This window comes from Ziziphus jujuba, chromosome 8 (assembly GCF_031755915.1).
Source record: "Ziziphus jujuba cultivar Dongzao chromosome 8, ASM3175591v1".
Taxonomy (NCBI): Eukaryota; Viridiplantae; Streptophyta; class Magnoliopsida; order Rosales; family Rhamnaceae; genus Ziziphus; species Ziziphus jujuba.
The window spans coordinates 25,880,955-25,894,829 of NC_083386.1; the positions used below are offsets into that span (position 1 = coordinate 25,880,955).

Sequence of the window (13,875 nt, forward strand, 5' to 3'; positions counted from 1 at the left end):
ATGCTGTTTGTCACCTTTATGACATAAATTCTTTTTTAAAAGTTTCATTCAAAAAATTCTTCCAAGCTATGTATTGTTGTAATTTATGAACTTACAATCTTTTCCTTTGTTTCATATCAATAGGGAAGAATTGAAAAGATTAAAGGTGAGAAACAAGCACATTTATTCTTCTTATAAAGGATCTCTAGTACTTTTCTTACATCGAAAATGATTTGAGATTTTTCTTTCTTATAGGGGATTGGTGAGAAGCAAGCATCATACATCCTCGAACTTTGTGAAGAATCTCCAAAACCCTTTAAGAGTGTAAGTATCCTCAAGAAATTTTTTTTTACTTAGGTAGTTTTGCTGAGATGGTTTCTATGAATCCGTGGTGCTAAGGAATCAATATTTTTTTCAGCTCGATGACTTAAAAAGAAATTGGTCTTTCAGCCAAGCAGGTATGTGCTTTTATTTCCATCAACTATTTTATGTTCTCATTTAGCTTTGTCTTTATTATTTTTCAGAAAGTTTTTTTGGTAGAAAAAATTTGAAGGCTGTATTATGTTAGCTGTTAGGTTGCTTTTCATTGTTTTCTTTTTCTACTTAGGTCAATCAAATGATGAGAAAGGAAGTTGAGGGGCTTTTCAATTAGCCAAACAAGTATTCTGAGATGTGGGAAAAAAATTATCCAAACAAGTATTCTGAAATGTGGGAAAAAAAAACTTAGTATCTTTTGGTAGATAGATATGGTTGTGGCAATATGAAGTTGCTGTGAGATATGTTGATAATCTTGATTCTTTTGAAATGTAAATTATGGTGATATCTATGTTGTAGGCACCGGTTGATTAAACTTTTTTAGTTACTTTTTCCTGTTTTATAATCTATTCCAAGGCGAGTCCAATATTAGTAGACACATAGGTCCCATAAATGCAAATTATCCATAAACGAAATCTGATATACTTTACATTTTATTGAAAAAAATATATGTAGAAACTATCTTCCGTGCACACTTCACATTTTATTGAAAAAGATATATATGAAAAACTATCTTCTCAGCACTTGAAAGTTTTGCAACTTCCATCACTGCTAAAGTAGAGACTCACAGTGGATTTCTTTGTTTAGTTTGGCACACTAGGAACTTACAAATCAAACGACAAGATTTTGTGGAGGAGGAATTGATGATGATGATGAAAAAAGTTTTCCGCTTGAAAGGCAAATATTCTCAGATGAAATTTGGAAAACCGATTAGGAATATGAAAATGATAGAAATGAATTGGTCATTTCAAACTGTTTCAACATTTTCCTTTGAAAAATTGTTTTAAAGAAAGAGCAGAACTTGTTAACAATCGCTTGAATAGCATTTGCAATGGTTAGACATATCACTTTCCGAACTTGATTCACCAAAATCGTTCACTTTCCGAACTTGATTCACCAATTCCTGAACCTCCCCCCATCGTCCAAGCTGCCTAATACTAGTTAAACAAATCAACTAGAAGAAATTCCACTAACTTAGTAAAATGTGAGTGTACAAAAGAAAAAAATGAAGAGATGGTACAAATATAAATAAAATTTGAGAAGAAGAAGAAAGAATTGAAATAAATTATAGAGTTTCAGACATTAATGGATCAAGTCTTGCATTTTGATAGTATCCTTCTCAAATTCTTTACTTTATTATTTATGGTAGCAATACTCGGTTTGACAGCATCCTTCTTGCAGTTTGGTAGAATCCTTTTTACATTCTTCACTCTATTGTTCATACAGGCAGTACTTGGTTTGAGTGCTTGCCGTGGCCAACATATGTGTCTGGCCTTGCATCGGCTCTGGTCTCGGATCTCTGCTTCTCCTAATTGTTTTGACTGCTCTTCTACCCGCTTGCGGAGTTCTGCAGCTGTGCTATCAGCCAGTTGCAAGGACTTCTCTGCTGCTGCCTTGGCAGCCATGGCAACAGCTGCAAGTTCTTCTTTTTCATTTAATTTACGATTTGATATGTCCAAAATAGTCTTTATTTGCTCTAGTTCCAGAAATGTGGGAAACCAATTTTTGAGAATTAATACAAAATACATAAGGAAAAATGGAAAAGTAAAAAAATCATTAAGATTATCTATATATATATGTGTGTGTGTGTGTGTGTGTGTGTGTGTGTGTGTGTGTGTGTGTGTGTGTGTGTAACTAACAAACCCAAATCAAAGAGGGATACAATTTTTTTACCACTTTGTCACGTTCTTCAATCTCACGTTTCCCAGCTTCAACATCTAATTCACAAGCTTCCTTCCATCTAGCAACCTCTGCTTCAGTTTGTTTTATTTTCAAAAGGAGTTCCTCAACCTTACATTCATAAAATGAGGGAATAATGCAGGGTAAACAACCATAGCATTTCTTAGCAACTAAAATGACTACATTTTGAGCCAACTTTTTCTCTCTATCTTCCAACTCCTTGATATATAGCATGTTTTCAGCAAAATCTTGAGCTTGTTTCTCTGTAAGACTCTGTAGGTGCTCGGTGCTTGACCTGCAAAGAGTCGACAATTAAGGAATAGAAAACCACTCAAAATGTACTATTGTATAACTAGGTTCAGTGGCGCAGATCTTTGCTGCTGGAGAGCTTTATCACATTTCAATATTATCATTATTTGACCTAATCTATAAAATAACATCTTTTCTTCCTCTTTTCTTTACTATTAAAATACTTTTTCATAACTGAGTGATTATATAATATCAAAAATAACTGAGTGGTCATAGTTTGATAATGAAATACCTAGATTCTTCCAAAGACCTCCTCAATTGGGTGATTTCAAGGTTTAAATTCTTTGTTATCCTCTCTACAGTTGATGCCTGATAAGAACAATTACAAATTACAGAACAATGCTCGGAGCAAGGAAAATATCCAATGCTCAAAATTATATTTTCTATTTGCCAGAACAAACTAAGATAAGTAGACATAGATAGGTGCATCAAAGCAATAAAAAATGTTGACGAATTAACAACAAAGTTACAAATTGAGCAATAAAAAACATTGATGAATTAACAACAAACTTCAAATTGAGCAATAAAAAACATTGATGAATTAACAACAAACTTATAAATTTATTATAATTTTTTTTCTCCAAAAGAAGAGTTGCTATTCATCACTAGTTAGAAACACACTTGGTAAATTGTAATATAAAAGTTCAATCCAACAACAATTTAAAGCATTTTTTCCTTTTAGCCAATTTAGGTTAAACAACAGAAAACAATGCGAGTAAAATAAGGAACAAAAGCAGAACAAACCAGGCTTACTACCTCCTCTTCACTCTCACTACTATCTAACTTAGTCCCAGCATTAGCTCTAGGAGTATCCACCTTAGTACCTGAACTTTCTGCAATCTGAAGAAAATGTCCACCCTATTGTAACATCCCACATCGGTTGGAAAGGGGAACGAAGCATGACTTATAAGAGTGTGGATACCTTTCCCTTCAAGAGGCCTTTTAAAACCTTGCGGGTTGGGCCCAAAGCGGACAATATCTTGATGCGGGTGGACTGGGCCGTTACAGTGCTATCAGAGCCAGTACCCGGATCGGTTTGCCAGCGAGGACGCTGGGCCCCAAGGGGGGAGGATTGTAACATCCCACATCAGTTGGAAAGGGGAACGAAACATGGCTTATAAGCGTGTGGATACCTTTCCCTTCAAGAGGCCTTTTAAAACCGTGCGGGCTGGGTCCAAAGCGGATAATATCTTGATGCTGGTGGACTGGGCCGTTACACTATTCTGCTCACTATTCCCTTTTAACCTACTCAAGCTCTTATCCATAGCCTCCATCTCCACCAAAGCAATCATAAGCAAACTATCTATACTCCTATTCTCTTTCGTCAAACTCACCACACTGTTTTCCAAATTGCTCTTGTTCTTCTTCCTTGATCCGTTATACTCATTCACTTTCAATTCAACCACTCCAGCAAGCTTGGTGACAGCCATTAACTCCTTGAAACTGCCTTCAATTCTCCATCCAATTCCAACCCATCACTCGCGTTTGTACAATTTTCAACTTTTTCTTTATCAACAACATTATTGATGATCCTAACAAATCTCTTCTCTGCCAAACGGAGTGAGTCCAAGAGTTTTAGTAGAAACCCATCACATTTTTCCTTTGTAGATTTTAAGCTTTTGATTCTCTCTCTATAAATTTTCTCTTCCTTTTCACTTTTTTCCTTCGCAAATTCCAAGCTTTTAATTCTCTCTTTATAAATTTCCATTTCTTTCTTAATTTTTCCCTTCACACATTCCAAGTTTTTGATTATCTCTTTATAAACTTCCAATTCTGAACTTTTGAATCTCTCTCTATAAATTTCCACTTCTTTCTTAATTTTTTCCTTCGCAGATTTCAAGCCTTTGATTCTCCCTTTATAAATTTCTGCATCTGTCTCACTTTTTTCCTTGGCAGATTCCAAACTTTTGATTCTATTTCTATAAATTTCTGCTTCTTTTTCAATTCTTTCCTTTGCAGATTCTAAGCTTTTGATTTTCTCTCCATAAATTTCTGCTTCTTTTTCACTTTTTTCCTTTACACATTCCAAGCTTTTGATTATCTGTTCATTTTGATTCTTCATAAATTCTAAGTTTTTTATTCTCTTTTCATTTATGTTCTTTGCATATTCTAAGTTTCTGATTCTCGCTTCATTTTTGTTGTTTGCATATTCTAAGCTATCGATCCCCCTTTCACCCTCACGGACTCTACTCTCTGCTCCTCTCACTCAATTAACAAATAACTCCAGGTGCAATGAAATCAGAGGATGGAAATAACTCTCTCTTGATACCATCATTAGGCGAGAGCAATTGGAAAAGATCCATTTCTTTCTTTCTTTCTCCATGCCTGGTGACAGCCCAGTCCAGTGGATTCGATTACTCCATGCTTTGGATCAGCAAGTTATGTGCACATCTTCTTTTACAAAGACCTAGAACGGGAAATCTTGTTGAGCATCATAATGGTTTCATTGAGGTTGAGAAATAAGCATGTAAATGGTGGTGGTCTACCAATAAGGGAACTGAACAAACACTGTTGATACGTGGTGATCGACAGTCAAATTCTGAGGTTGATTTGCCCAAGTAAAGGAAAATGCGACCTTGATATATATATATATACTATCTTTTGTATTTATCATAAAGTAGGTATTATGGTCATAAGCTTTGGTTGATGTCAAAGCCATGTTACTTTTGGCACAAGTCCCAGGTTGGCCAGCCATTGCTTTCTCCCCTGAAGGTGCAGATCATGCAAATCAATTGCAGGACAAATGTAGTCACAAGAATTTTGTTGGCCCATCAACTATAGAAGACATAAGGTTTGACCTTGATATATATATATATATACTATCTTTTGTATTTATCATAAAGTAGGTATTATGGTCATAAGCTTTGGTTGATGTCAAAGCCATGTTACTTTTGGCACAAGTCCCAGGTTGGCCAGCCATTGCTTTCTCCTTTGAAGGTGCAGATCATGCAAATCAAGTGCAGGACAAATGTAGTCACAAGAATTTTGTTGGCCCATCAACTATAGAAGACATAAGGTTTCATTATGTTTTTGCCATATTGGAAACTAACCATTTCCCATCATCATGAGTTATGCCATGCGCAATTTCCTTCACTGCAAAATAGCAAGAAAGAGGATCTTTGAATGCCAAAGAGCACCTCTTTGGTCATCTTAAGGCTATTACGCCCACAAATTGAAAAAACTATTTTTTTTCTTCTTCTTTTCTTTCTTGTTATTTCCAGCCTGTGCTATTTGTTCATTGCAATTGTAAATCTATACCAGACAATCGAAAAGGGAACTGTGTTTTGGTGAAGGCAAGATATGGAATTGATGAAAAATGTCTAAGAGGATAGTAAGGCATATCTGATGTGGAAAACAAATTACACATGTCAATAAGAGAATGGAAGGAGTATTGAGCGGTCAGTAGTCCAGGAGTGCTAGAACCTTTTCCCTTTGGTTCAAGTTCTCATGCTTCCTACAGATCAAATTTGCTTCAATAGTGGAAGAGGTAATGAATAATTGCTTTAAAAAAGCATTATGAAATGTGGGTTGAAAGCATAACAAATTTTTATAATTTAAGAGGGCCACCTTAAGGAAGTTCTCTTTAGCATCAATAGCGGTGAAAAAACATTCAATTTTGACAAAGAAGGTGAATTATTTTATTTCATTTGGAACTTGAAGTCTGAGTTTATATAAAATGAGATGTGAATTTATGTAACGTAATTCTTCTTTTGGACATGTTCTCTCATGTTATAGGTCAAAATAGTGAAAAGGAAACAACATTTGGATGAAGAAGGGTTGCCACCACTTAGTGCAAGACAACTGGAAATATTAAACAACCTGAAATCTCTATATTTTGCAACTCCACCCTGTGTTAAGATGCTAGAAGAGAATGATGCTTCATCTTATGCTTTAGTCCCCCTTGACATTAGGAAACCAGAAACACCCATGGTTGATCAAAGTACAAATATCTGATTTCGGGTTTACTTATCACAGTCGAAATTGTGTATCTACTTATAGTTTTTTTGCCCCATTCTTGGTTGTTCTGTAGCAGTTCTTTTCGGATGTTTTCTAGGAACAAAAGGAAGCCCTTTAATGACCACTACGAGCATTTCATTCTCTTCCATCTTATCTCTGATTGCTTTTTATAACAAGAAACTCCCATTGTTGATAAAAAAATAGCAACAAATGATGGATGGGATTATGCTAATTTTAATAGTCTTAGGGAAACATTCAGATGCGCAGTTGTCGAGTGAAGGTTTCATCTAACCATTCTTTCTTTAAAAGTTTCATTCCTAGAATTCTTCCATGCTAAGTTTGATTGTAATTGTATGAACTTATTTTCTTTTCCTTTGTTCCTTATCAATAGGGAAGAATTGAAAAGATTAAAGGTGAGAAATTAACAAGCACATTTATTCTTATTGTACAGGATTTTTAATACTTTACATCTAAAGTGATTTGAGATTTTTCTTTCTTATAGAGGATTGTTGTAACACCCCATCCCGAAATACATCATAAATTTTCACGTTAATCGAGGGTTGACCAAGTTTGACAGTTGACCAAGTGGGTCAAAATGTTGATTTTTTGCTTCTAATGGAATTTTGCACTGACCAAGGTACCATTGTGGTTTACACATCAATCCGAGTCCGTAAACTGGTAGCACGTTGAAAACGGAGCTGCAGTTTGAAAGTTATGAGTGAAACAAGATACGCTCCAGATTGGTCGACGAGCTCGAAGTTGACTTTTTATTTATATGGATTTCGATGTTGATCCATAGATTATACAAAAGTGCTCGTCAATATGAGTCTGTAAACTGGTAGCACGCTTAAATCGAACCTATGGCTGGAAAGGTATGGGTATGTAAAGTTGTGACTGTGTTTTCCAAGACTAGTTTTACTGGGTAGCAAAATATTTGAGGGAGTCCTTAAAGTTGCACCATGTGTCACCACTTGGAAGTTGCCATGTATCATGGATAAAGAAAGCCACATGTCACGATGGAAAACTTCCAGGTGTCGTATTAATTAAATATTATATTATCATTTAATTATTTTAATATTATTTTATTTTTCTTTTTCTTCTCCCCACGTGGGAAAAACACCCCCCCCCCCGATTCCTTCTTCTTCTTCCTTCTTCTTTCTTCCTTCCCTCTCACTCCCGCCGGTCTCTCTCTGTGCTGCACCTCTTCCGGCTGTCGTACGGCCACACATGCTGGACAACATGGTGGCCCACGGCTGGATGAGCTCGGGCATAAGTCGCCGGTCGGTTGGCCGGCAGATGTGCTGGGATCGACATCCAAAGCCAACGGTTAGCGAGGTGGTGGGTGGACGGTTTTCCAACGGCCATCGGTCCTGAGGTTGGCCCCTCCCCCTAGTTTTCGAACCCTTGATTCCAAAAATGACATCCATTTGCCCAAATTCCAAACCATTGGTGAGATGAGTGGAGGGGGAGTTCGGCCGAAGCTTCCCAGCCATTTTCCAGCCAAGTCCGATGGTTCCGAGCCGAACGAAGGTTGATTTTACACTTATCATCTCCTTAGCTTTCATTTGGCACCTTATTTGTGAATCATGATTGAGTATTTTGAAAGATGCCATTTTTGGATAAAATAATATTATTTTAATGTGGTAATCTGAAAAATATATGTTTAATATTTAAATAATTGCTATTTATATTGATAATGTCAAATTGTGTTGAATTGCATAAATATGGGTTGAATTAATGTTTTTGAAATTTGGAAAGCTGTACATTTTAAACTGTTGTTAAATTATTATTAACTTTATTGTGAGGTTACTGTGAGGTTATGGCATCTAATAGAATGTATCTTTATATGCTTAATTATTTGTGGAATTGTATGTGGTTCTATTGACATTTAGTATGAATTAATTTGCAGGTTTGAGGAATTGATTATATTGAATTATTGTGATCGAAACTATACTTATGTGTTTAATTATTTATTTATGCATGAAATTTTATGGATTTATGAAAGTGCATAAATTTAAATGTATTTTATTAAATTCAAATTTTCTAATATTATATTATATTATTATAAAAATATAATATTATAAAATTTTATTGATTTTCGATGCACCATACACGTACCGGTGTTCTGTAGTTATGGATGTGATTAGCATGCGGGTATAGTGTGATGAGCATGCAGGTTTATACTCTCCCGTGGTTGCCATTGGATCGAGGGCAAGCAAGTTTGAGATTGATCATAGCCGCCCCCCTCCGTGGCCGGGATTGTGTTTATAGCATCGGCATTGTTGGGATGCCAGGGCGGCCTGGATGTTGGTTTTCTCTTTATAACTTCCCCGTCAGTCGGTGCCTTAGGACGCTGGGCATCGTTGGGTACCACTGGTATATAGTATGTGCATCAAGTATTTTTTTAGTATATATATATATACATATTTATGTCATACTACTAAAAAAATGCCTTTTAACAACCATTAATTTGGTTGCAAAACATCCAATTTTGGTCGCTAGTGGCTTTTAGAGACCAAAAAACCGTGGTCACCACGTGGTCGCTTAAAGATTGTAACAAATTCTATTTAGTAACTAATATATGTTGGTTGCTAAATCAGTTGAGGTTTTAGTGGCTAGTTTTTAAGGATTTTGTGACCATAAATTAGTCTTTAAAACGCCTTGAATATTAAAAAGGACACCAATTTTAAGCTTTTACCGACCAATTATAAAATATGAGCAACCAATATTTTGTCACTCAATGCTGTGTTGGTGACTATTTATGGTCACTTTAAGCATATATTTTAGTCATAAAAACTTATAACTTCGTAACCAAAAAATGTTATGGGACCAATTATTAAAATATTCATGGCCAAAATTATGGTCACTAAAAATCGTATTCAATAACAAAATGTTCCAGTCATCAAAAGAGGTTTTGAACGACCATGTAGTTGGTTGCAAAAATATGGTTTTAGCAGCAATGTGATTTGGTTGAAGAATTTAGTTTCAACGACTTATTATTTGGTCCTTAAATAGTGTTTGAGTGACACATTTTTGTAGTCACTAAAATTGTTGGTATAGTGGCTAGTTACAATTGGTGGCAAATTTTATTACTCTGTAACTATTATTTGGTCTTCGAGAAACCTTTCACTAACGAATGTTATGGTTAATAATAATAATCATTGGCAATTTGAAATGCATTTTAATGACAAAAATATTAGTCACTGTATCCCTTTTTCACTGTATACCAAAATAAAGGGCATTATCAATTACCAATATTGGGTTTCTATAAACCTTTATTTTGGTATCAATTACCAATAGATTGGTAGTGAATTATGCTTATGAATGTTAATAAATATTAATAATATTGTATAATTTCAATTATATGTTTAACCAAAAAGTATAAAACTGATTATATTATTATAAATTTCATTACATACATGAAATTGATATCACACTATATTTACATTGCAAACACAAAATATTAAAGAAGAAAAAGCATCTGTATATAACATGAATAAAGCAAACAATATAATTTATACTTGTGAGATGCTACAATGTAATTTGAAAAGCATGCACCAATATCCATGGTTATTGTAATCGTACCATAAACTGTAACAACGCATGTTTGTTGTAATCATACCATCTCATTCTTAAATATAAAAAACATTAAAAAAAATTGAAGACAAAATACAAACGAAACAAATTAGAAACAAATTACTAAATGATTGATATATTGGGGAAAAAAAATGTGCATAACTGATTCAGCTCAAATAGTATTCTATAATAAATATCCCTCACTTCTATTGAAATTCTCCAAGAACACTAAATGCATTTGTGAATATTTGACAAATAGAGGCAATAATAAAATTTAGGAAAAAAAAGACAAACTCTAAAAAATGCAATAATAATTTCACCAATAAAACATTTTTTATTAAGCCAATAACATTCATGATTGAGCATAAATTCACAAATGAAAATACATAATTAATTTTCAATCAAAACAAACTCTACACAAATATACAAGTAATTCTCAATCTAAAAATAACTTGCACAAGGTAAAACATTGAAGGAAATAGAATCACTGTTACTCCAAATATTATCATGAATTGGAATAAAAACAAATATACATATGTATATATATATATATTTATATTTTTATATATCTAATCCTCCTAATTCACTTTAAGAAATATCCTATTAGGATCATGTTCGGCACTGTAGATGTAATCAATTGCAACAAAAAAAAAAAAATAAAGTACTCATTTTTGTCATTAGGTGCTTGTCCAAGGTAATAAGATGGTGCAATATATTTTATTATGATGACACCCCTGTTTTAAAAAATAAAAGCATATTGGAATTGATGATGACATAAAAATAAAGAAATTATTAAGTGAGAATATAAATATAAGTAATTAATATATGCAAATAAACCACATTCAAAAGACAGCGTAGGTTATATTAACCTATAGTTAAAATGGAGCATGATCAGCATAAACATGAATATAAATCATTACACAAATACAACAGTATGATGAAGAGAAATCATTACATAAATACAACAGTACAAGTAATTAGTATATGCAAAGTGAAGTAACTTTCTAATATGTCCAAGGTGATAACATGGTGCATTATAATCATATTGTGATAAAAATTTAAAGAATAAGAGTATATGTAAAGTGATGACAATAAAAACAAAGACGAATTATTAGCTGACAATATGAACATTCTGGACTTAATATATATATATATATATGCTAGTAAGCTATATTAAAAAAGCAACATATAGTTATATTAAATTAGTTTGAAATGGAGCATAATCATCTTTAACATGAACAGAAATCATTACATAGGAAACTGAAAAAAGGAAAAAAAAAAATATAGTTATTTATGCAAATGAGTCAGTATCCTCACCGGTTTCACCATTACTTAACAACTCATCTTCACTATCATTGTCGGTTTCCTCATTGTACTCCCCATTATCTTCATTCTCTGTGCCATTATCTGCATCTTCATAATCTTCACTCTCTGCACCACTATCTGCATCTTCAAAATCTCCACTCTCTGCCTCACTATCTGCATCTTTATAGTTTGTTGCACTCTTCAAATTAATTTCTATTGGGTCAATATCTTCACGATTAAGACGTTCAATATCAATTGATTTAAATAAATTTTGAATGTCCATTGAATCATTTTCTTGATAAGCATCCAACTCATAAACTTCAAATGAATCACCATGATCATCACCTTCATCTAATCGGTCTGGAAAATCCCACAGATGACGGTGATGCACCTTTCGAACCACTTTCCAATGTTGACCCATCTTGTAATCATCCATGTAAAACACTTGTTTAGCTTGTGAGGTAAGGACAAAAGGGTCGTTCTTATACCAATATGAAGTGACATTAATGCTTGTGATTTGAAACTCTGTGATCATCTTTTTCTTTTTCACATTTGTGTCAAACCATGCACATCTAAAAAGTACAACAGAGTGTTTGGACCTATAGTCTAACACAAGAATGTCTTCTATTACCCCATAAAAGTCATAAGATTCACCATCATGATCACCTACAACCCAAATTCCACAATTTTGAGTGACACGCCTATCATCACGAACTTTTGTGCGATATGGAACTCCATTTACTACACATCCACTATATGATCTTATTCCATAATCAGGACCACATGCTAGTGAGTACAACTCATCAGTTACCATTGGATATTTACATCTACTGAAATATTTTATCTGTGAAAATGTAATTTTAATTAATTAACAATACTTACATATCAAGCTGGAATTTTACCTTTTATAACTAAAAAATACATACCCTTTGTTCAAACCATTGTGGAAATTCCTTTTCTTGTACCTGCAGAATACTTGTGACACCCCTGTTTTGCAATAGTTTGGTGTGCTCACTGCAAAAATGTAATTTAATTAGAAGTATGGATTTATAATTTACTTATTTTGAACTTCAACTAATAATATATAAGTTTTGGTTCTTACTCAAAATATGGATGCAACTCACAGCAATTGTAAAGGATGTACCAATGAGCTTTTTTATAATCATCATCTTTCAGTTCAACAAATTGAGGTTTCCCCAACAACTTCACAGGTTGAGTGAATACTGGCAAAGTCGAAGGAATCTAATTCTCACCATCTTTATTACGTTCTGGCCGATTGAATCGAGTTTCAATACCATGAAGGTACATTGAACAATAAGTTAATGCCTCATTGACAACATAACCCTCTGCTATTGAACCTTCTGGATGAGCTTTATTTCTCACATATTTTTTCAATGTTCCCAAAGCTCTAATAATGAATGAAAAATATCATAAAAATAAAAAAAAAGTAAAAAAATAAAAAAATAAAAAGAATGTAAATTGATTGATCAACTTTAATAACCAAAGGTTTTACCTTTCAAAAGGATACATCCAACGAGTATGTACTGGTCCTGCCATTTTTGCCTTATATGGTAGGTGAACTGCTAGATGAACCATGATATCAAAAAAGGCTGGAGGGAATATTCTTTCCAATTTACACAATGTAAGTATTATCCCCTCTTGTAACATATCCAAGTCTGAAACAGATAGAGTTCGTGCACAAAGTTTTTGGAAGAACATGCACATTTCAATATTTGTTCCACAAACCTCTTTCTTAATGTAAGGTCTTATACCCACGGGAAAAAGTTGTTGCAAAAGAACATGACTATCATGAGTTTTCAAACCTGATATCTTACCATCCTTAATGTTCACATTCTTTGAAATATTAGCAGCATAGCCATCTGGAAATTTGATAGACTTCAAAAACTTACAAAACTCATGTTTTTCATCCCTTGTTAATGAAAAACATGCCAAAGGTTTCAAAACTTTACCGCCAGTTTCTTGTAAATGCAATTCTTTTCGAATATTCAGATCCTTTAAATCCATATGTGCCTTGTCAGTATCCTTCGACTTACCTTTGATGTCCAACATTGTTCCAACTATATTATCACAAATGTTTTTCTCAATATGCATCACATCCAAATTGTGCCGAAATTTTAATTTAGACCAATATTCTAGTTCAAAAAATATGCTTTTCCTTGTCCAATTTAATTCACAGGCAGCACGTTTTCTCTTTTTATCCACATTGTTAGGATGTTTCCCCGGTCTGCTCTCAATTGTCCTATCTAACTGTTGTAATATTTCAGCTCCTGAAAACTGCCTTGGAGCTAACCTTCGTTTAGGCTTTCCATCATATTGTCGATTATTTCTCCATGCATGATTTATGGGTAAATATCGACGATGTCCCATGTAACAAATCTTACTTCTTAAAGCTTGGGAAGAAGTATCTTCATTACGAGTCGGACATGCTTTGTATCCTTTGGTACTCCATCCAGAAAGTGTTCCATATGCTGGAAAGTCATGTATTGTCCACAACACTGCTGCATGCATTGTAAA

General features: G+C 33.8%; 1 protein-coding gene across 1 annotated transcript; it reads right to left on the reverse strand.

Moving 5' to 3' along the window:
- Positions 1–1,604: 1,604 nt before the first annotated feature.
- Positions 1,605–3,932, reverse strand: LOC107423278 (uncharacterized protein At3g49055). Its single transcript, XM_048470836.2, has 6 exons — positions 3,720–3,932; positions 3,247–3,342; positions 2,735–2,811; positions 2,377–2,488; positions 2,186–2,304; positions 1,605–2,013 (listed from the first exon to the last, which is right to left on the reverse strand). Exons 1-6 carry the CDS (start codon positions 3,930–3,932, stop codon positions 1,605–1,607), a joined length of 1,026 nt encoding a protein of 341 aa, XP_048326793.1.
- Between the last annotated feature and the right edge of the window lie 9,943 nt (positions 3,933–13,875).

What these genes read in the sequence shown, in the direction of transcription:
- LOC107423278 (XM_048470836.2), bottom strand. Translation starts at nt 3,932, where the DNA reads ATGGCTGTCACCAAGCTTGCTGGAGTGGTTGAATTGAAAGTGAATGAG. An exon ending in GGAATAGTGAGCAGAATAGT is followed by an intron (nt 3,343 to 3,719) that starts GTAACGGCCCAG and finishes CATTTTCTTCAG; the next exon opens with ATTGCAGAAAGTTCAGGTAC. An exon ending in GAAGAACGTGACAAAGTGGT is followed by an intron (nt 2,014 to 2,185) that starts AAAAAAATTGTA and finishes TCTCAAAAATTG; the next exon opens with GTTTCCCACATTTCTGGAAC.